Below are 21,926 nucleotides of genomic sequence, written 5' to 3' on the forward strand. Positions count from 1 at the left end.
TCTAGTAGATCAAATAACAGTATTTTTTACCACAATACTTTTTTCCTTTTTTTTTTTTTTTTTTTTGTTTTGTTTTGTTTTTTTTTTTTTTTGTTTTAAATAAGCCTCAGGCATGAATGTTTATTGGCTCATCACTAAGCGGAGAACTTAGAGCTGGGAACAGCTGCATATTGTCTCTTGAGATGTTGCCTTCAGATGTGGGGGGACTCTGTCACCTTTACAAGGAAATGTGAGTATGATACTTACATTCCCTGTGAGGAAACTGTGTGCTGTCTTACAAAGAGCAGAAGTGTAAAGGAAAGAGCAAGCCACAAAAGCAAATGTACGAGTGCAGCGCTTTGTGGCTTCTGCAGTGGAAACAATGCCGCAGAGAGAGAGCAGAGATGTGCAAAGACACAGCCCATTGTTGTGCCTGTGCTCAGTCCTCTGCTCTCCTGCGTGTCAGAAGATGGGGATGTGTAACAATGCAATGGGCTAAACAGGGCTCAAGCATCCTTAGCTTGATGCTAAGGACAGGCCTAACTGAACCAGGCCTAGCAGCACCTTGCTGGGAGACATCTACTTTTCTATAGTTGCCCATTTTCTAGCTGGTGTTGTTTAATCCCGTGGTGTTACTTCCTGTGTGAGGAGAGAGGGTGTGAGAGCACTGTTATCTACAGCTCTCCTTGTCCTGCCCAGCACAGCTTGGGCCAGTGTCGGGGCTGTGGTCACACACAGCTCCAGCCACAGCTCTCTCTGTGCCACTCCCTCCACCTTGGAGGGCATTTCTGGCTGGTGCAGGGGCTGCTCTGCCAGTGCTCTCTGCTGTAGCTGTTCTCAGGATGTTTATCCTGTGCCACATCTCTGAAGGTACATGCTAGCTTCTAGGGTTCCTCTGTGGCAGCAGCCCAGAGCTGCTGTGCTTTCCAGAGACACCTTCAGGCACCTTCTCCTCAGTGTCTTCTCCTGGGGCTCTCCTTGAAGGGAAAACAGAGACATCAGTGCAACAAGTTAGAGTGCTTCCTTCCATGTAACATCCAAAAAATCCTTCTTCTAAAATGGGGATCACAGCCCAGTCAGGACTGCAGCAGGATGTTGCCTTGCTTTTCAAGAGAGGAAGGGTAAAGCTGGCAGAATATTGAAATTTCCTCGCTTGTCATCTGGCAGGAAGGCTGAGCTTAGAGGCATGGGCTGCTTTGTCTTTCTCCAGCTGGGTCTGATGGTGCAGGAGGTTTCAGAGGCTGGTTAGAAAAGGGGCTGCTTTTGGGACAGACCATGCACGTGCCCGGATCTCGTGGGGAGTTCTTGCTGCAGGTGAGTGATGTGTCCCTTTTGCGGGTTATGCTGTGCTTTTGGCTATTGCTACTCAAAGTCTTGCAAGTGGATTTTGAGCACATGCACCAAGTACTCAGGGATAACAAGGCCCACTGTCACTTCTGGATGTCCAGTGACCATGGGACATCAGCCATTGAGCCCTCAGCCCTTCTCTCAAGTGCTTCTTTGCTGCTCACAGTGAGCTCATTTTTGAACAGACATTTTATATCCTTTAGCAATGGGTTCTTGCTCCTGCCTACCTGTGGCTCCAACAGCAGCCAGGATGTTTGGTGAGCTGGTTTGCTGGACCATAGACGCTTTTGGTCTGACCTATTTCAGCTGTGACTTTAGAAGATTGTGTGTGGCATGTGAGCATGCCAAACTGATTAACTGGTAGTAGTGGCCTTCATTATGCATACAGGGAATTCTTTTACACCTGGTTCTACCTCTATGGAGCTTTACCCGTCTTCTCTCTCTCTCTCTCACATTCACACAGGCACACATCTTTCCCTTTGCATTTCATTTGTACCATGACAATTCCCATCCCAATGTGTTGGCAGGGTGAACATGCCAACAAACAGACAATGTGCAGGGGTACTCTGGAAGCAGGCAGGGGCTTTGAAGGATGTTTCCCTGAAGAAGAAGGGAGACAAAATTGAGCAGAGCATGGACAGTGGTTTCAGCATGCTGGGTCTCCCTCTGCTCTGCTTGATGGACCCAGCAAAAAACCTTCAAAAAATGAAGCAGAAATCAGGGTTGCTGCCTTTGCCCAAATTTCTTTAGGTGCTCTGGCTGGAAGCAGATGTGTCCAGGAGTTTGACACAGTTTGCTTGGCTGAGGAGATACCTGAGCATGGCAGCCCCTGTCCTCAGTTTGTGTCTTGCCACAGAGGGTGGAGGTCAGGCACAGAAAAGTGATCTTGGTGCTGTTGTTTCCTCTCTCCTTTTGTGTGTGCCTCCCTTGTGTGTTCTTTGGAAGGAAAAAATAGCAGAAAGAAGGAAGAAAAATTAGGTTTTCCGGCAAGAAGTGTTTTTTTAAATCTCATTAATAGCAGTAAAAAATTATTAAGCTGGAGAAGGGGAGGGGTCTTACAAGACCTTCCTTTAACCTCAAGGAAGAGGAATGACATGAATGAACAAGCAAGATTTATCTACTCTTGTACATTTCTGGTGCCACCGATTTCCTTCTGAATTCTTTCTTTGCCTACATCTGTGACAAAAAGCTGGAAGATTTCAGTGGCTACTGAAGCAGAGGAATTATGGTGGTGAGGATAAGATTCAAAATCCTCACCACTCCATCTGTTCTTGTATTGGAATCAGGAATAAGGACTTCATTAGCTTCTCTCATGTTTTTGGACCTAGCTCCTCACAGCTTCTTTCCTTGCCATCTTTCCCACACCAACCAGCTTCAGGGCTGGTTTTTGGCTAGATCAAGGCAGTGTTCTCATCCCTTCCATGCTTATCCCTCTCACAGCTTGCTGGAGTGGCTGGCCCTGCCTGCAGGAAGCATTTGTGGCTCTGGCCAGCCCCTCATACGCCAGATGTTGATGCCAAGCTGATCCTGCTGGTTTCCAAGGGAAGTGTGTCTCCTTTCCAAACATTGTCCAACAGCCACCTGCTCCTCACTGGGAGTCCTGGGCTTGCTCTCCCCTTGCTGCTGCTGAGGCTGTGAGGAAGAATTAGGATTCCCATCACTCCCCCACGCAAAAACTGCATCTCCAACTAGGATGATGGCATGTAGGTGCTGGAGCTGAGCTCTTCAGGTGAACATTGAGGAGGACAAGGGTCCCATCTGGCCCTCCAGCTGGGTGGACAAACCTGCATTTTAGTGCCCATTTTCTTTGTGTCTCCATGCAGACAAAACACCCTGTTGAGGCTGATTTCCGCCTCTGCTAGAAATGAGAAGTGCTGGAGGAGAGGAGGAGGGCGCAAAGGCTGCACCGACATGTCCCATCACTGCTTGCTCACAGCAGAAAATCTTTTCACCTGCCAGGAGCTATCACTAGACAAGGCAACACTGGATGTTTTTTGACCCTGAAAATGAACTTTAGGAGGATTTTCCTAATCAAGTGCTTGCTGCTTTTATTTCCCAGTGTAAAATGTGAGTTTTTCTTTCAGTTTTTTGCTCTTTTGGGCTGATGTTAATGCATTTTAAAGCGTTTACAACTTGGTGGGCTGCTACTGATAAGGAACTTGTTCCACTTTTCCAATGAGTGAAGACATCTGGGTTATTGCTATTATTATTTGATTTAATTTTCAGCCAGGGGGAGGGCAGGACCTGAGTTTCCTATTCCAGTTATAATAATAAGCTGTAAAGAGTTTTGGTTTTAAGTTAATGAGCCTTAATTTGACACATGTGTAATGAGAAATGTCAGCATACAGTTTGCTTTCTGCCCTCAAGGCAGCTTGTACTACATTAGAGATCCAGTTCACTGTGCATTATCGCATGTAATTTCCTTTTCTTATCAAAGATGTGCAAATCTTTTGAAAGTGCAATTTATATTCTTCCATAAATATTAACAGAGTGATATATTTCAGTGTCTTCAGTGGAGCTGAAGTTTAAGATGTGAAAACAGCAAGCAACTGCCTATATTTTTTATAGTTTCCACATTATTGTTCTCATTATTTTTTAAAATATTAATCTAAAAACTTAATTAAGGTGTTAACTCATAGATTAGAGGTTTTAAGAGATGGAGACAATACAAGCCTGCGTAATTTTCCCCCCTCTGTTTCATTCCACTAAGTTTGTATGTATGGCTGTTTAATGCTTTGCTTTTCCTTCAGAACAAAATTAATAGATCAATAAGGATTTCTTCTTTTTATGTACACAATCTATAAAACATCTTCCCCAACAGAAATAAGGATTATTCCCTTGAATGAAAATAGTTTCAGAGACTTCCTTCTCTAAAATTACTCTGGGAGCTTTTTCTTTTAACTCTTTCTTGTGACTGTGAGTGAGCTGTAGCCTCTCAGTTAAAACCTTTCTGCCCTTTGGAGCACGTTTTAGTGGGCATTTTTATCAGAAGTGTTGGTTCATTGGCTAAACAGATTTTTAATATCATATATGTGGGATACTCAGCTTTCCACTAAAAAGACTATAGGGATCAGATTAATATCTAGAGATGTCTCTGGTCCACAGAGATGCCATTGAATTATACTTGAAAACTCAGATTACTCTTTTTCTTTACTTTCATAGAGAAAATAGAAGTATCTATTGTGTCTATCTAAGTGTCCAAGTGTCTCTTATGCAAAGAAATCCCATTACTAGCTCTAAATACTTGTTCATGACTGAGCAGAAACAAGTATCAGAAATCAAACATTGGAGTATAACGTGTAGAGTCATCAGTGTGGGGCATAGCTGCTTCCAAGGCTGTTTGGTTGATAGCTTTATTTCAGGACATTTCATTAGATATATCAAATACCTTGCAAGAAAGGCAATGCTGGAAAAACAACCTCTCTTTGGAGGTGGTGAATTGCCAGAAGCACTGCAGCATTAATGTTCTTGTTGCAGAGGCATGCTATTTTAGTTCTCTGATTATCTCTAATATTGTTAGTTTAATGAAATAGCCACTGGGTTTCAGTTTCCCCTCTGTGGTGTCATTTATCATTATCCTAGATACAAGGAGTGAAGGGCTGTAATAAAAATATGCATAAACACAAGTTTTTCTCTCTGTGGGGAAAAAAGTACTTAAAATACATAAAATTAGGGCAGAATAAGCTCTGTGTGGTGGTGGGAAGGGAAATCTCCTGCTGCTGATTGGCTTCAACCTGTAAATTGAGGAGGAATGAACACAAGAAAATGACAAACTAAATAAGCTGTGGCTCTGAGCACGTGCCTTCAGGTCTCAGTGAGCTTATCCCACCTGACACCTGCACGCAGATTTTGCCCTCCTCCTGCAGGTTTGTCCACCTGCCATGGGGGTGGGGACAGTTCCTCACTTGAAATAACTTCACAGCAAAGTTTCCCAAGTCCTGGCTCATCAGAAATGGGGCGTGCAAAGGCGGTGGCTGAAGCAGCCTGGTGGGGAGCGGGCAGAGCACCCGGGCACTGCTCCAGGAGTGCATCATCCCCACTGCTGGAGACACGGTGGATGTTGAGTGAATATCCCCTTTGGCAGCCCCATGCTCAGGTGCTTCCCAGTCCTGAAACCACCTTTGGGAAGCTCCTACTCTTCACTGCTCTGGAGAAGGGACCTGGAATCAAAGGAAAAGATTTTTTGGTTTTTTTTTGCAATTGCTTTTCTTTTAATGACTCCTGTAGCCCCTCAGATGCTGGTAGCTGTTTCTTCCTGCCTTACTTGCCCCATCAGGACCCTATGCTAGAAAAATCAAGTGGATGCATTCCAGTGGGGCAGAGTAACTGGGATGGGAGAGGGGGGGCACTGCTGTGGGTGTGCCTCCAGTTCGAGCCTTACACTCACTCACAGCTTGACGTGGGCTGCTATTATTATCATCATTGCTATCACAGGGGTTGCTGAAATGATTCTGCTGTCCAGGGTTGTGACTATTTTTGCTGTTTGCAGTTCTGGGTACCAACCTGTGCCATGTGCAAAACACAGAAGTGACCTTCTTTTCAGGAAGGACTAAGTTCATGTTAAAGTGAATGGGAGGCCATGAATCTTGGCATCCAGAGTCACTCCAAGTAAGTCAGCCAGGGTATAAATTCAGCTTTTGAAAGCTGGGCTCTTAGCTTTCTTGCCTCTCAGAATTAAATTGGATGCTGGCATTTATTTAATGAACAATCAAGAAATATTTTGCAGCTGGGGAAGAAGATGGCTTCAGTGAAGCAGAGAGGTTTAGGCAGCCCAGGAAGGGGGTGGCATAGCAAATGACAACCTTTTGGGTGACTGCTGTGGCTGCTGGAGACAACTGAGGGGCTGGCTGTGCTTCCCTCAACAGGCTCCAGCACCAGCTGGATTTACAAGGCAGTGAATGAGACAGCTCTTCTCGGCATCACTGTTCCTGGGAGCATCTACGAGGCAACATGGTGGAGAGGGGGACAAAGGCTGGTTCAGGTCAAAGATAACAAAACTAAGCACTTTGCCAACAAGGAGCAGTGCAGGTGTGCCATACTCCGAAACGGAACGCTGCAAATCCAGCGTGTGGAGAAGGAGGACAGTGGAAACTACATGGTCATGGTTTATCAGCAGGATGGAAAACTGAAGGCAGAAGAAAATATAATGTTCTTTGTTCAGGGTGAGTTTTTGCCTTTCCCATACCATGCTCAGGACAGCTGAACAAGACTTGGTATTCTCTGCTCTCTCCCACAGCCTTTCCTACTCAGTGCCCTCCTTTCTGATTAGGAGTGGGGGGACTTCTGTAGGACATACCTTTTCTTCCTGCCACGGACAGCAGCCTCTCTTCTCCCTTCTCTTGCTCTGATTGATGGCCTCAAATCCCTGGCTTCTTCCTGGCTCCCCTGTTTGTCAGCCAGCAGGTTTCTAGCTGTGCCCAAGAAAGCAGCTGTGAGCCCATTCACACTGACAGCAGGGTGAGGGCGGTCAGCCCTAGTGTAGCACTACAAACAGTGCTGAGACCCTGAGCTGAGGTGGGACCCTGAGAGGGGCTGGGCTCCAGCAGCATCCTGCTTCCAGAAACCTCTGCTAGGACCACAGCAGCCTATGTGAGGTACAGCTGTGGCTGATGCACTGTGGCTTTCGGGTATTTCTGGTGCCATTCTATGGGCACTAAGTTATGGCTTTTGTTCTCTGGCCACTGGTCCAGCAAGCTGAGCAACTTGTGCTGCCAACCCCTTGAGGAGAGCTCAGGAGTCTTGATGGCACTAAATGCCTGCATTCAGGCAATGGAATTCCACTCCATTTTTGCTCTAACATACAAAATAGCCAGCAGTCACCTCCCCTGAGATAAACCATAATAGGAGCTGAATTTGTAGTGGAAGAAGACTCCCGCACCCTATCCTTGCACAGCACAACACAACAAATAGAAAGGCTGTGCTCTTTGAAGCACAGTTAAGCACACACCTGAGGTTTTCAGCTGCTTGTGTTCAAAGCATGTGGGCAGCCTCCATTCCTGTGCTGTCCTAAGAGATCAGAGCAGTAGCAGCCCAAAAGTTTTGGGGTGAGTAGGGATGATGAGGATTGGCTATTCTGCTCCTTAATAGCTGTGTGACCTCTCCAGACCTCAAAGCTGTAGGACAGCATGGGTTTTTCCCCCAGTAAGAGGATAGCTTTGTTTTGTCCTTCTTCAGTCATCGTGCACACCTTTGCCAACATCTTGAGTTTGTGGCACCAGCTGGGATTGCAGAAATGATGCCTTATTGAGGCAGCAAGGACAGCTGGAATGGTTTTAGCAGGGTTTCTGTGCAATGGGAGGCCCCATGTCTAATGGGCTGCTGAGCAGTGAGGGTGTCTCTCTGCTTTGGGAGCTATTGCTGTAAACAGATTCAGGAAGTCATCAGGGCCTGATGCTTCTTGCTCATGTTTGAAGCCACTCTACTGTCATTGGGGTGTCCTCATTTCAGGTCAAGGTTAATGTTCCAGCCCAGCTGTGTGCTGCATCATTTCCTCTGCTGTGCAGCAGAAAGGTTGCATTACCTCTGACACATGGTTTTGGAAGTCCTGTAGTAACTGTCGGGTCCTAGAATAATTTGTCATCCAGGCTGGCCCTTTGTTACTAGGGCTGGACAAAAAGTTGTTAAAAAAAAAAAAAAGAAGATTGTCCAAGTGATATCCTCACACAACCCCAGCACCTGGACTCTTAATGTTTCCCACTGGAATGTTTCCCTGAGTAATAGGTTCCAGTTTGCAGAGGAGGAGTGGGCTTAACAAGGAAAGGATAGCTGTGGATGTCGTGGTGTGAACCTTGTCTCTGTGTGCAATGAGCAGTCCTTATTTGCTTTAGAATTTATGATCTCCATAATTTACATAGCCTGTAACTAGAGGTGGCATGTTTTTTGTTTATCTTGTCTTAAAGGTAGAAATAATTATTTTTTATTTGCTGTCCCTGCCAGTTGGCCTTACTTGAGAAAAACCCTGCAGGCTTTTCCGTCTCTTTCAGTGCCACCAGTGATAGAGAAAGTGGAACCAAAAGGGAGCAAGTTGTTTGCAGGGCATAAGAAGAGACAGAAATCAGTTTTTTTTCTGTCATAACCTCATTGAGAGCTGAAGTGTCTGTTTTGTGCTTTCCATTCTGGGTTGATGGCCTTCCATGCTCTGCTGTTGTCCCTGCTGAGTGCTGTTGGTAGCACACAAAGCATCATAAGGAGCTTTTCATAGTTTTTCCTGCTTTAGAGAAAATCTCTCCCTGATGGGCACAGGTGGAACAGGATCAACTTTACTTGCACCAAAACACAGGGTCCAGAGGGGGAGGGGGGTGTGGCTCTGAGTTCCTTCCATCCACTTCAAGAAGATTCAGCTTCCTCCCCTCACCTGCCTGGTGTCCAGCTCTGCTTTACTGGGCCAACTATGTAGGCTACTGCTCTCCATTTTCTTTATTATTGACTTGTTACTTCTGCCATAGAAGTTCTAATTTGCTCTTCCTTCTTCTGTGATCTCATTAGCTGGTGATTTGGATTTATTATCTGTTCTGCTTAATAGCCGAGGCTTTCAAGAGGAGAAACTCTCTCAGACCTGCCTGTCCCTTCCCTTCTTTTTCAGAACCTGTCCCTCAGCCAATCCTCATCGCTGAATGCAGGAATAAAAGTGTATCTGTCAAGTGTGAAGCCAAACAGAAGGCCAAGGATGAAGTATTTACAATACAACTGACCCAACCCAATGGCAAAAAAATCCAAAAGAATGCAACAATGCTGGAATGGCACGGGTGGAATTCTGGGACGTTCCGATGCGTTGCTAAGAACCAAGTCAGTGAAAAAATGGCTGAAAAAGTAATTAACTGCTCAGGTGAGAAATCTCTTTTGTCAGAATGTGCTAGGGTGGACCACTGCCAAGGGCAGTGGGATGTGAGAGGGGTTTTGCTCTTCCCCTTCTCCTGTGGGGAAATCCATTATATTTTTCTCCTCTCCCTACCCATGTCTATCAGTGTGGTGGTTGCCTGCTACCCATGGGTTTGGATGAGTTCTCTCACAAGGGGAAAAATAAGTTGCTTGGACTCTTCAGCTTGGCCTAGAAATGAGGAGGGAAGTTATGGAGGATTTTTCTTCAGGGTTACACGGGTCAGATGAGCATGGTTCACATGTACCATGGTTTTCCTATTCAGTCGAAGCCTCATCTTTCTAAACCACAGATGCAACAAAAGGACTGAAAGGATTGCATTTTAAATGGGAAAGTCATGCTGAAAATGATTCAGTAGGCAAAAGAAGTCATCACAGTTGTCATCCTCCCACGTAAAAATTCTGTGAATTAAGGCACTAACAAAGGACAGATCACACTGGTATGACACTGGGTGTGGTGTTCAGTCCAAAGTTCAGAATTCCAGTGCAGTGCTAGGGAAAAATCCTTGAATTTGCCAGGCTTGGGCTCATCCCACCCAACCACAAGTGCTCTGCTGGAAGCATTCTCTTACTCTAGATTTCTGCTGGAGCTGGTGGAGAGTTGAGGGGGGGCTCACAAGAGCTGGCTCAGTATTTCCAATTTTTACCAATTTCTGCCACAGTGAATTTAGGGAAAGTCCAAATCTGAAGGACAGCCCATGGTGTGAGAAGGGAGGGAGCAAGCCTTAAGGCAGAAAGGCTCTACTGAAGTGATCCCGGTTGTGCTGATTCTGACTGAAGGGCAAAGAGATGAGGGACAGGATGGCCACTGCTCTCCTGTGCAGCTGTTGCCTCCTAAATAATCCTCTTGATTTCAAAAATAGCCAAGCAATGTATTTTTTTTGCTGCTGCCTGACTGATGGACTGCACAGTCCCATTGATGATTGATGTTAGCATTGGGAAGGGGCAAGCAGGATGTGGCATGGACTTTGGAGCCAGGTATGAAAGTGTGCTGGATTAGATTTAAGACAGGGCGATCTATCCCAAACACCTTGTCTATATGAGGAAATGCTGGCTGAAGCTGCCCATGCCAGGACACAAGCCAGGCAAGCACAGGTCTGCCTGCACTGCTGCTATGGGCAGACACTGGGCATCATCTAGACAATTTTGATTTCACTTTTTCTCACCCTTAAGAAACACCCTTCTATCACAGGGTGAAGAGAGTTTGTGTTTTTTCTCACATCATTAACAGAGAAATACCAATGATCTTTAAGGTACAAATATAGCATATCTCAGACACCAAAAACCTCCTAACACCATGGAGCACTACTCTTCCTACCCAAACTAAATAACTCTCAAATTTTCTGTGTAGTGGCAGGACTTTTCCAGCTCCACAGCAGATGAAAAATCCCTCATTTTGCAGTCAAACCTCCTTCTAACCCTGCTGCTCTCTGTGAACACTTGATCCTGCCTTTGAGGTCAATCACCTTGAATTTTGACCTTTAGAGGCAAGGTACATTTCAGATGGGCTTTAGCTCAGCCAGCTTTTCACAGAAATGTCAGTATATGTGAATCTGTCTGGGCTCCTCTTGCACTCATCTGGGAAAAACAGGCACAGAAAAAGCAAAATACACCTTGGTGTAACACTGGCTACTAAAACAAGTGGCAATTTAAATACAGTGAGCTGGCACACATGAATGCTCTGGTTTAAATTTTCTGCAGAACTTGAATCCATCAGGGAGCAATCAAAATTCTCAACAATGAGGAACAGCAACTTTCTGCTGCTGTTAAAACAGGTAAAAGGCAAAGGGTGGGGTGTCTACTGGCCTGCCTTTACAGTCAATGGAAGAAAATACAGAATTCTAAGCAGATGTTGTGCAAGTGATTTCTTTCCATCTAACATCCTCTTTCATCCCCTTAACTAGGCAAGATGGACTTTTATCTCATCTTAAGCATAGCAGGAGGTGCAGTCTTCTTTGTCATCTTTGTGATTTGTCTTATTTATTGTATCAGAAGGAAGAAAACAAAAAGGAATGAAATTTATGGTAAGTGTTTAAGAGGCTTTGTTTTGCTATCCAGCCACCTAAAATATTAGAGCTTCCCACTGACAGCAACCCTGTGGTCAGGAGCATTTTCTCTGCCCTGACATGAGCAATAACCTGGTTTTAGCATATGGTGAATCTGTGTAGATCAGCTGGCATTGCCAATCTCACTTTCTGATATGTGCTTTGAGAAAGCCACTTTAGTATTATTTTACATTATGGCTGTTCTCTTCTGAGTGGTACAGATCACTGCCTCAGCTGTGCAGTGACACCATGTCCTCAGTTCTTGGGCCTGGATTCAGCTGGAATTAAGAAAATGAGTCTGAGAAAATGAAAACTAATATTTTAGTGATTATTTTACAGTGACTAGCCTCTCTGAAATAGTTTGCTGTGAGTTTAAGGCCAACTCAGTGTCTCAAGAGGTAAATCCCTCAATCCCTAAGTTAAGATGAGCGATATTTCAGAAACAGTGAATCAGTGATCATAAGTCAGTTGTATGAATTTACTTCTTTGTGTGTGAAAATTAATGCTGGCAAAAGGGATCTCTGGCTGTCAGGAGTCTGGAAATCCCAGCACAGACAAAGGCAGGGCAGAGTGCTTTGATGTTACTTCCTAGGGTTAAATCTCACTTTCCCTTTGGTAGCCTCCAAAAGGGGACAGAGCAGCTCAGGCTGGGGGTGTCCATTGATGTCTCCCTGATAGAGGTGGTTCCCGCAACAGACAGGGCAGAGCTTTCCCAACTGCTCCAGCTACCTTGATCTCCACCAGGCAGCCAAAACCTTCCATGTTGGCCTGGAAGGTGCAGGCAGAGGTGATTTTTGCTGTTCTCTGGCACAGCAGGAACCCCTGAGAGTGGCAGCTTAAAACCCCATATTTGTTTTTTTCTTGCTTGGGCCAAGGACATTTCCATGTCTTTTTGGCTTTTGGTGGATGGGTGACTCTGGGGTCCTTGTGTTGTTGCAGACGAGGAGCGAGCGATGCAGACTCTGCCCATGGACCGTGAGAGGGAGATGCGGGAGCTGCCTCCGGCTCCATCCAAGCCCACCCCGAAGCAGCTGCGAGTGCAGCAGCGGCCGCTGCCCCCGCAGCCCCAGGAGCCTCAGCAGCCACGGCCCCAGCCACGGCCCCGCGCACAGCCACGGACTCCAAACCCCCCGAGACAAAGGCCCTGAGCAGACATCCTGGGAGGAGGGATGCTGGTCTCTCTGCTCCACCATTTGCTGGGAAAAGAAAGTTGGTGACAGCCAGGAGCCCCTCCTGCCCAGCCCTACGTAATGCTCAGCTATGTAAAGGCAGCTTTCCCTGCAGAAAATTAGAGAGAGCATCAAGTGGAGACGAGGAGACTCAAGGTGATGGGCATTCATCCCTGTGGCCATTTTTCCATCATGTTAGGATATGGATATGGAGCACTGAGCCCTGAAACCTCTGTCTTTCTGTGGTTCACTTGCTTTTACTGCACCTTGTTGTCTTCATGCTTTTTGGATGGTTTTCACCAAGAGGAAGCTAAAGCTCTACTGAGACAAAACGGACCTGCGGATCTTACAGGGTTTCATCTCCTGCTACACATTAGGACAGCTCTCTGGCTTCAGCATCAAATACGTGGCCTCCTGGACCAAAAATTAGTTGTATGTAATGAAATATTTGTCTGAAGTTGAAAGGATTTGCGTCATATAATGCAGAGAAGAAAATACTGAAAGGATGTGTGAGAACCTTGAAGGACCTGTGTTGGAAAAAAGACAAAAGGGAAAGGGAGAAAAGGGAAAAGTTCTTTTCCCTTTTCTCCCTTTCCCTTTCTCCACTGTGTTCAGAAAAGATACTGTAGGCTTGGATTGCAGCAAGGGAGAGTTAGGTCAGTATTTTAATTTTCTTTTTAATGAAACACTGAGAGAGATTTCTGGGAGAGGTTCTCCAGCACCAGGGTTTCAAAGGGTGGATGAGACAACATTCTGCGAAGCCTTTTTGTTCTGACAAGGACCAGGAGAATGTGCTACACCAGCTCTTCAGGGACAGTTTCAACTCAGTTTTCTGCGACTTTTAGGCAAATAAAACAAACCTTTATTTTCAGCATAAGTCTGTGGGGCTACCCAGACAAATTTTTTTTTGCTTAGAAGAGGTCTGGTCCCCTTTGGCTTGTGAAACAAAGCATTATAAACTGCCAACCCGTAGGATTGCTGGTGGCACTGTCTGAATTGTCAGGGGTTCACATCCCAGGGTCTCCTGCTGAGGGCAAGGCACTGTGTTTCTTGATTTTGCTGGTAACACCTCAGGTATAACCAGGGGATGATAGAGAGCTGCTGAGAGATCTGCATCCCCAAGGGAGGAGCTGGACTGCAAAAAGTGCACCCGCATCACCTTTCACGTGCTGGACACTGCTCGTTCCTCTAGGCATTGGGCGTGTCCATAGCTGCCTCTACAGGACAGTTGAGGAGCTGAGAGCACAGGCCTGTTTTAGAGCAGTGTCTGCATGGGTACACTGACCTATCTGGGGTAAAAAGCAGGGCAGGTGAAGGAGAAGAGAGCTACAAAAGCCACAGAGCACGAGACATCCAGCCAGTTAGCTGATGTGTCAGGCAGAAGAATACCCAATACTTCTTTCAGGCTGGCCTATCCCACATGTGCCAGGGAGATAAAACAGCCGTGCTTTGTTTCTCCTAAGAAGTATGACTATTTTTATCTTCTGGTATAAGGACAAGGAGGCAACTTGTCTGGAAAAGGAAGCCTCTGCCTCCTCCATAGCTCAGTCACTTCACTTGAACTCTGACAGCAGGAACAGCCCTGGGAGTGCCACTTGCTCTCTTGCCTTAGCTTTCTGCAGCTGATTTTCGGGTTTTTGCTATTTAAAATTGCATTTGGTAAATGTTTCATGGTTTATTTTGTAGCATACCATATGCTATATCCCTGTACTGAATAAATAAAGAGAAGACTGGGTGCAGAGGATCTTAGTTCACAGCTGTGCTGGTACTTCAGTATCTCACTTTGATACAAAGGAGGCAACAAAAACATTTTGGTTCCTGAGCCACGGAGGCAGGGATGCAGGAGGTGTCACACCATCCCTGGGAGGTGCTGGGGTGCCAGGAGCTGGTGGGCTCAGGCTGTTGTGGGTGAACACAGCTGCTCTGCCTGTCCTGTGCTGCCAGAGCTTTACTGGTTCTGCTCTGTGGTTACAGGTGTGGGGAGGGTTAAAGGTAAAGGTGTACCTTTCTGGGAGAGAGGGAGGGTTACTGAGGCCTGAGAAAGATTTGTCCCTATTGCGTTTATTTGCCCCAAAACACAGTCCTTGGCAGGCAAGAAAATACTACTAGCCCAGAGCATGCCTGTGCAATGGAAAGCTCACCAGGGCAAAACTTATTTTTTATTTACTCCTTTTCTTTTGATAGTCACTGTTGTTTTTGTGAAGTCTCATTGTACAAGTATTGTCCGTTGCAGCACATCAGGAAAAACGTGAGACATCACAAAAACAATGGTGACTGTCAATGCTCCATGACACATTCAGAAAAAATGCTGACTTATCAAACAAGCACCGAGCAGAACTTCATTTTTCTGAATGCATGTTGTGGGGCATTCAAATCTTGGGCTTTTATGCTGAAGTGGATGTTTCAGTTCTGGAAAATGAGCTGACATTGGGACCTGAGACATAACAGGATGTCCTTGGCTGTAGTGGTTCTTGCTGTAACCTTTCTTGGTTCTTCTTTTGTAGATGCTTCTACCACTGAGTCATGAGGTGAAGTGTTTTTTTCCTACTCTTCTTAAGGGGCATGAGATGAGATGATCAGTGATCATTGTCCTTTTCTGTCTGCTGCCTCATCCTCCTGTTTGGAGAGCTGCAGTTTCTGCTGCCTGGTATTAGCAGGGATCAATTTTGTTGATGGTGTGCTCCAGAGCCAGTGCTGAAGGAAGGGAAGGGAGGCTCAGCCCCGTGATCAAAGCAGGTCTGTAGTTATGCTGTGGTCCTGTAGCACTCACCAGATGGGCAGACTGAGCAGGCACCCAAAAGAGCAATGGCTGGTTCTGTAGAAGATACAAATCCTCTATCTCAACACTAACCCATGAGGAAACAGCAGCACTTGCTGCCCAAACTTGGCCTTTCTAGTAAAATAGCCAGAACCTGCTTGTACCTCTGTTGGACCATCCAGAGGGAGGTTCTCAGGCTTCTGGCACAGGCAGTGTGGGAGAAAGCTAGATAATTTAATTTCTAAACTAAAACTCTGAATAAAAAGTCAAGTAGGAAAAAAACATAGCTAGTACAAGCCTTTCTTGAGATGCTTGCCAAACTGATGCCATGGGGAAAAGACACTGATTTTGTCCTTACTCTGCTACAGATATTCAGGTATGCAGCTGATAATGTAAGAGGTCTGGCCTCAGGATTTTGGATAAGATCAGTTAGTAGTAGCTGTCAAGCTCATGAAATACCGCTGCTGGGCAATCCTATCTCATGCTGTGGGAAGAAAGATAAGGGTTAATTGAAGGAGAGCACAGTAAAAGGCCCTGAGCCAATGAACTGGCCTCCTGGTCTCCTCTGCCAGCCTCAGCTCAGAAGAAGAGTGCCAAACCCAACCTTCTCACTCTGTCCCCCAGCAAAGTGCTCCTTCCCTCCCTGCAGAAGGGAGTTTACCACAGGACCTTTTCTCATCCTTCCAGCCTGGTTGCCTTGAGCCATGGATCAGCTGAACCATGGGATCCTTTTCCTCCCTCAGAGGTGCAGCTTCAGCCTTTACCCTTTCAGAGACATGCCAGACCCTGGTGCTTGCCCCAAACTGAAATTCCCCTCAGCTCCCTCACCAGAACTGCTCTTCCTTTGTGGACAAAGGAATCAGGGAACAGGAGAAGGAGCTTTCCCAAAGCATGACATGGCTGCTGCTACCCTGGACCTTCTGATGGAGCTGGGAAGGTGTGAAAAGGAGCTGTGAGCAGAAAAGGGCAGCTACCTCACATAGTGATCAGTAAAGCATCTGCCAGCTACTGTCCAGGGCTTCCAGGCGGGGGTTCAGGGGCAGGGATCAGCTGAGCTGTCCCAATGAATAAGCCAGGCTCCATGCATGGGGCACACAGGACAACAGAGCAGGTGAAGAGGACGGGCAGGCACAGAAATGGCTGCTTGAGAAGATGAGCTGGATGATCAGGAAGCAGGATTTGAGTCACATAACTTCGTCACACTCTCAGTCCTAGGGTGTGACTTTTCTTTCTGTGCAGAGCTCCCATCTGAGGTGTGATGTACCCTTTGGGCAGGGGCATGAGCTGCCTGCCTTGCTGGGCCTCCTGCTCCCCCCTCCTTTTTTCATCTGAGGACCAGCTGCCTTGTTCTCACCTCCTTCTTCCACCATTACTGTCTATTCTAGTTTTCCTTTCCTACAAAATGGTTTATTCTTCCTCTTTCAATGACACCTAGGCACTCAACCTATGCACATGTCAGCCTGAAGGAGGAAAGGGGACTTCCAAGGTGTCCTCATGGCTTCAGAACATGGTTCCTCGTGATCATGCCTGCCCTGGGAAAACCCTCTCTGAGTTGCTTTGCTGTTGGCTGCCTTTGCCAGTGCTGTCAGGAACAATTCCTGGCTCTGGAAGGAACCTCTTGGCTGCCTTCTGCCATGGAAAGTGCACAGCCTGGACCTACTCCCCTTTCTGAGTCTCACTGGGCACGTGGTGAACCCTGGGCATGGAGCCCACGATGCCATGAGGCCCTGCTAAGACAGTGTTTGATCCTGCCCACCTGCAGGATCAAACTGTCACCAGCATTGGCCCCAGTGAGGTGCCAGAGCCTTGCCTGCCTTTGCTTTGGATGCTATTGTTCGACAGTTTGTGCCTCGGGTGCATCTGAAGCGTAGTTTTGAGATAACAGGAAGAGATAATGCCACAACTGAGATGCTCATTGGTTGTGTTTCCCACACACTCATTCTGCCTACATAAAAACAGCTGGCAAGTGTTTCTGGCTGCTGCCTGGCCTCCCACACAAATGCCTGCTTTCATTTCCAGCCCTTTGCTGTGGGGCAGGGGCAGGCGAGTGAGCACGGTGTGGAGGCAGAGGGGTGAGAGGAGAGACGCGCTTGGCGCGGTCACTGCTGTGCACTGAGGGGAACAGCTCTGAAACAGCACTGCCTGCAGGCATCCCCGGGCTGCATGTCCCTGTTTGCCACTCCCTGGCTCAACAGCAGAGAAATGGGGACTGGCAGTAAGGCATTTGGACAACTGGCCCTTGTAGAGCCCAAGATGAAATGTCTGGGATCGCTGCTCTTAGCAGCCGGAATTAGGCAAACCCCTCTTCCTCCGTTAAAGCCAAAGCGAGCTTTCCCATCAATAACGGCAGTGAAATAAAGGCATGCTTGTTTGCCAACAAGTTCCAATGGAACGGTCTCCAGCTTTTCTTTCATAAAACATGCATGCACATCATGTGCTCCCACGATGGGCTCTTTGCAAAGCCTGTGTCAGTCTCTTCCCCCTTTGGCCGGATGCCCCAGAGCCCCCTGTGCTTGTTGGCAGGTTGTCTGGAGGATCCTGCTGAGCAGTTCCTAGAAAGGAACTCTGTGCCAGGGCACTGGGGGCTTGCCCTGCTTTGCCTTGGCTCTGCTCTTACTCCTGGCTCATCTCACAGTGACCAGTGTGTCCTGTCTGTCCCTTGTGACTTGCCCTGCCCTGAGCAACAGGCACATGACAAACCAGGGAGAGCAAGGGCAGTCTGTAGGCTGGGGATGCTCCTGTGATGTTCCTATTCGTATTCCTGCTGGGAATGGGATTTCTCCTCTTGTATGAGAAGGGAGTAGCTATCAGTTTGTGCTGGCACTGCTGTTTTACTCCATCTCTGCTTTCCTGGAAGTTTTACAGCTGTTAAAGGCACCACCTGAGGGAGCTGTGTCTCCGGGAATGGCTGTACTGAGGAAGCTGTCTCCAAGAATGGCTGTACAACACCAGGCTGCACCAACAGCAAGGGGGGACACAGACACACCGGTCACTGTGGTGACCAATTCTAACTGGCTTCAGTGATTTCAGCAGCCAGGGCCACTGTAATACACGGCAGAATGAGGATGTGGTTCCTACTGCTGGTAGGAAGTGCTGGTATTTCAAACCCAAAATTCAACCAGGAAAACCTCCAATGCTCTTCTGCTGACCTTACAGTTTCTACAAACTCTATTTTTCTTTTAGCCATTTGTAAATGGAAAAGCTTAAGACAAGACAAGCTTAGCCTAAAGCTATCCACTGCAAAAGAGGAACCAAGAACATGGAGATTTTTAAAAAGCACTGTCAAGAAGGAAACTTGTCTGCTCAGCAAGTGACTTGTAGGAGCCTTTAGGCCCTGTAGTGGAAATTAAACACCAAGTGTTGAAGGAGTTTATCAGAATCCAAAGTATTCCAAAGGGTGTGTTTAATAAGGAAGAAGGGGTGAAAATAAAGGGTGTCCCCATCCTGTTTCTTTCAGACATCTTGTCTTGCCTAGAAATTCAGGTCACTGGTGGGCTGCCTTGTCTCATGCTGCAGAAAAGTCCCTGACTATTGCTGTCAAACAACACTCTCTTATCAGGTTCATTCTTGTCCTTCTTACCCCTCTTCCTTGGCACAGGTACAGTTTGGCTGGGCTATGTTCTAGGGAAAAGAGGCTGGACATGTAAGTCTCTGAATATCAAATGTTGTCTGCAGTAGGCCTCCCTGCTGATGTTGGGAGCATCACATCAGGAAAACTGGATTTCCCTTAAACTGGAAAACCTGCAAACTGCATCGCCGAAGAGCCACAGGTGCCAGGGTTAGAGGCACTATCAACTACATGAGGAGAGGCAACCATAGAAGAATCAGCTGTGAATCTCCATTGTCTCGAAGCATCTGTGCTAGGGAAGAGCATCTGTGACAGAGCACCTTAGGCAAATGCAGGCGTGGTGTCTTATCTAGAGATGAAAAAGTGCACCGCGGCTGGCAGACACCGGAGCAGCTGTCTCAACTGACTCAACACATGTACACACATGTTAAGCAGCAGGAACTGCTGGTCCTCTCCCTTTCCTGGAGTTTTGAGGGACACGTGCTTCTGAAGGCCTCATGAGAAATGCTACAGAAGAAAGGTTTACAGGCCTAGATTGACCAGAAGGGAAGCAAAAGCTCTGCTTCTCCAAGGTGTGAAAGGAAGATGCTGCATCCTTTGGGGAGAAGACTTCTGCAGGAAGCTGGGAAGGAAGAACTGGTGCAGATGATAGTTCTCTGTGGGACAGGTGAGGCTTAGCCCAGCTCTGCAGACTGCACTGCAGGTTCTGAACCTCTGTGGGCTGAGTCTGGGGATGGGCATGGCTGCCTGGGCCTGGACACTTGGCCCATGTCCCACGTGGGACCCGGCTGCTCTGCTCCTTCTCCCAGCTCCCAGTGTCACGTGGCTGCGTGAAGAGCAAGCGGTGGTGTCACGGGGCAGTCGTGTCCTGGAGGCAGAAACTTGTCTGCAGATGGTGTGGTGGCACCCAGCCAGGAGCCCAGGCCGTGGATCTCTGCCATGGGTCCCTTGGCAACTTTGGCAGGCTGAACACCTACCTGCTGCCACTTTAGGGTCAGCCTTTTGGTCAGGGACAGCCCAGAGTGGGCCAAGATGGATGCCCTACCTCAAATGTGCCGCTGAAGACATTTCCTGGGGAGAATTGTATGCACAAAGAATGGGAATTTCATGCTATGCACATTTAACACCCGGAGCTGTGGGTTCTGGGCTATAGTCTCTTCCTTGGTTGGTGAAGAGTGTGGCTGAAGGGGGGGACACAAGGCTGGACTCATGCTCAAGTGGCAGCTGGACCAGGGGGCTGCTCAGGGAGCTGCTTGGACTCACTGCAGGAGAAAGGGAATTTGTGGGCTGGCCATACCATGAAGACTAGAGTTTAGGGATGCAGCACCAGTTTGTGGTGCTCACCTCTAGGCAGGGAGGGCAGTTTACAGCACAGAACTATCTAGCTGGTGTGAGCCTGGGGTGCAAAAGAACATGTTGGTGCTGTCATCTAGTGGGACCACATGAGCACAGCTCAGCCATGGTTCTGTGCCCTTCCTCCCATGCCTTTTATTCCTCCCTTGCACTAATTCACATCCTGACTATCAGGCCTGTATTTTGTTGCTATAAAGCTTTTCCTTGAAATAGGCAGTGTGAAAGCTGTTATTGTTACAGGCTTCACACACAGTTTATGTCAGGCTTGTTTATCACAGGCCAGGATTAAAGGGAGCTCATCCAAACTCTTGAACTCTGATGGCCCTCACATACCCTCAGTAGAGTGCATTTTGTGCCTGTAGAAGAGAATAGATCAGCCCAGTGCACAAACACTAATGGTTAACTGCCCACCTAATTTAGATCTCATTTTGCACCCAAAGTTATCAAGACTAGAGACTTCTCTTAAGCCCTTGACTCCTGTTATTTGTATTTGAGACACAAATCACTATTGTCTGCTTGTGATCTTCACTACGATCAGTTTCAGGTTTTGGTTCCTCTGGCAGCTGCTCAGACATGTCCTAACCACTTCCACAACACATGGCAAACCTCCCTGTCTGCTGCCTTGAAATTTCCCAGAGGGTGCATTGAGAAAACTTGTTTTCCGGAAGACAAAAACCAATGTCAGAGGCTCAGAGTTTGGGATGTGTTCAAGGCTGAGGGGCAATGGAAGGGCAAAGGTGGGATTAGGGCCATGCAGCTTATTTTAGGTCTTTCCTGGCCTGTAATGACTTTGTCCTGTATGTGTCTCCTTGTTCCTCACAAAGCAGAAGGAATCCTGGAACATCTGACACTGCTAATTCTGGTGGAGGAACTGGAACACAGACCACAGCTGAGCAAGGGGCAACAAGGAAGTGAAAGCACTCTCCCCAAATGAGCAGCAGTGTCATGTTTTTGTCTTTTAGAGATGCAGGGATTTCTTCACCTTATTTTAAAGAGAACTGTAGAACAACCCACATGCTATTCTTCTCTACCCTTCCTTCTTACCCTCCTTTTTTGGGAAGCACATTAGTATGCAGGTTATGTCTGTGTAAATACAGAGTTTATTTTCTGAACAATTCCTAACTTTATTTATCTTACTTTTTTCTGCTGTGTAAATCGCTCCTTGCCCCCTGGTTAATTATTCCAGCTCATGGTGTCAACTGTGGAGGCTGCAGAAACTCGGTGGTGCAAGCTGATGGTGAGTAGAGGAAGGTCTGGATGGGATTCTGTTTCCACATTTGGGGTGGTGTGGAGGTCATCCAAAAAAAACCAACCAAACAAAAAAAAAAGGCTACAAATCTTTGGGATAATAGAATCGTTTAGCTTGGGAAAGACCTCTAAGGCCTTTGAGTCCAACTACTAATCCAGCTCTGCCACATCAGCCACTAAATAATGCCCATAAGTGCCACACCTACACATCTTTACAATACCTCCAGGGTTGGTGACTCCACCACATCTCTGGGCAGCCTGTTTCAGTGCCTGACCACCCTTTCTGTGGAGAAATTGTTCGTAATATCCAATCTAAACCTCCGCTGGCACAACTCGAGGTTGTTTCCTGTCCCTTGTTACCTGCCCCCATCAGGCAGCTGTAGAGGGCGAGAAGCCCCGAGGAGAAAGCCCCGCAAGGCCAGGAGAGGGCACCTGGAAACAACTGTTCAGTGCACGGCTCTGCTGCTGGGCTCTTCCCTTTCCCCTTTTATTTTATTTTCGCCTCCCCCTCGCCCCACCTGTTTTTACACAAACCCTATGAGCCGTTTTCATCTTCCTGGGAGCTCGCAGCTTTGTGCCATCAA

The 21,926-nt window shown here is 47.1% G+C and overlaps 1 protein-coding gene across 1 annotated transcript; it reads left to right on the forward strand.

The window, feature by feature from the left end:
* Nucleotides 1-3,195: 3,195 nt before the first annotated feature.
* Nucleotides 3,196-12,975, forward strand: LOC119709064 (T-cell surface antigen CD2-like). The gene is made up of 5 exons (XM_038156366.1): nt 3,196-3,393; nt 6,192-6,488; nt 8,909-9,151; nt 11,106-11,225; nt 12,186-12,975. The coding sequence occupies exons 1-5, from the start codon at nt 3,333-3,335 to the stop codon at nt 12,392-12,394; spliced, it is 930 nt and encodes a 309-aa protein (XP_038012294.1). The 5' UTR covers nt 3,196-3,332; the 3' UTR covers nt 12,395-12,975.
* The last annotated feature ends 8,951 nt before the right edge of the window (nt 12,976-21,926 follow it).

The sequence above is a fragment of the Motacilla alba genome, chromosome 1 (genome assembly GCF_015832195.1).
Source record: "Motacilla alba alba isolate MOTALB_02 chromosome 1, Motacilla_alba_V1.0_pri, whole genome shotgun sequence".
Classification (NCBI taxonomy): Eukaryota; Metazoa; Chordata; class Aves; order Passeriformes; family Motacillidae; genus Motacilla; species Motacilla alba.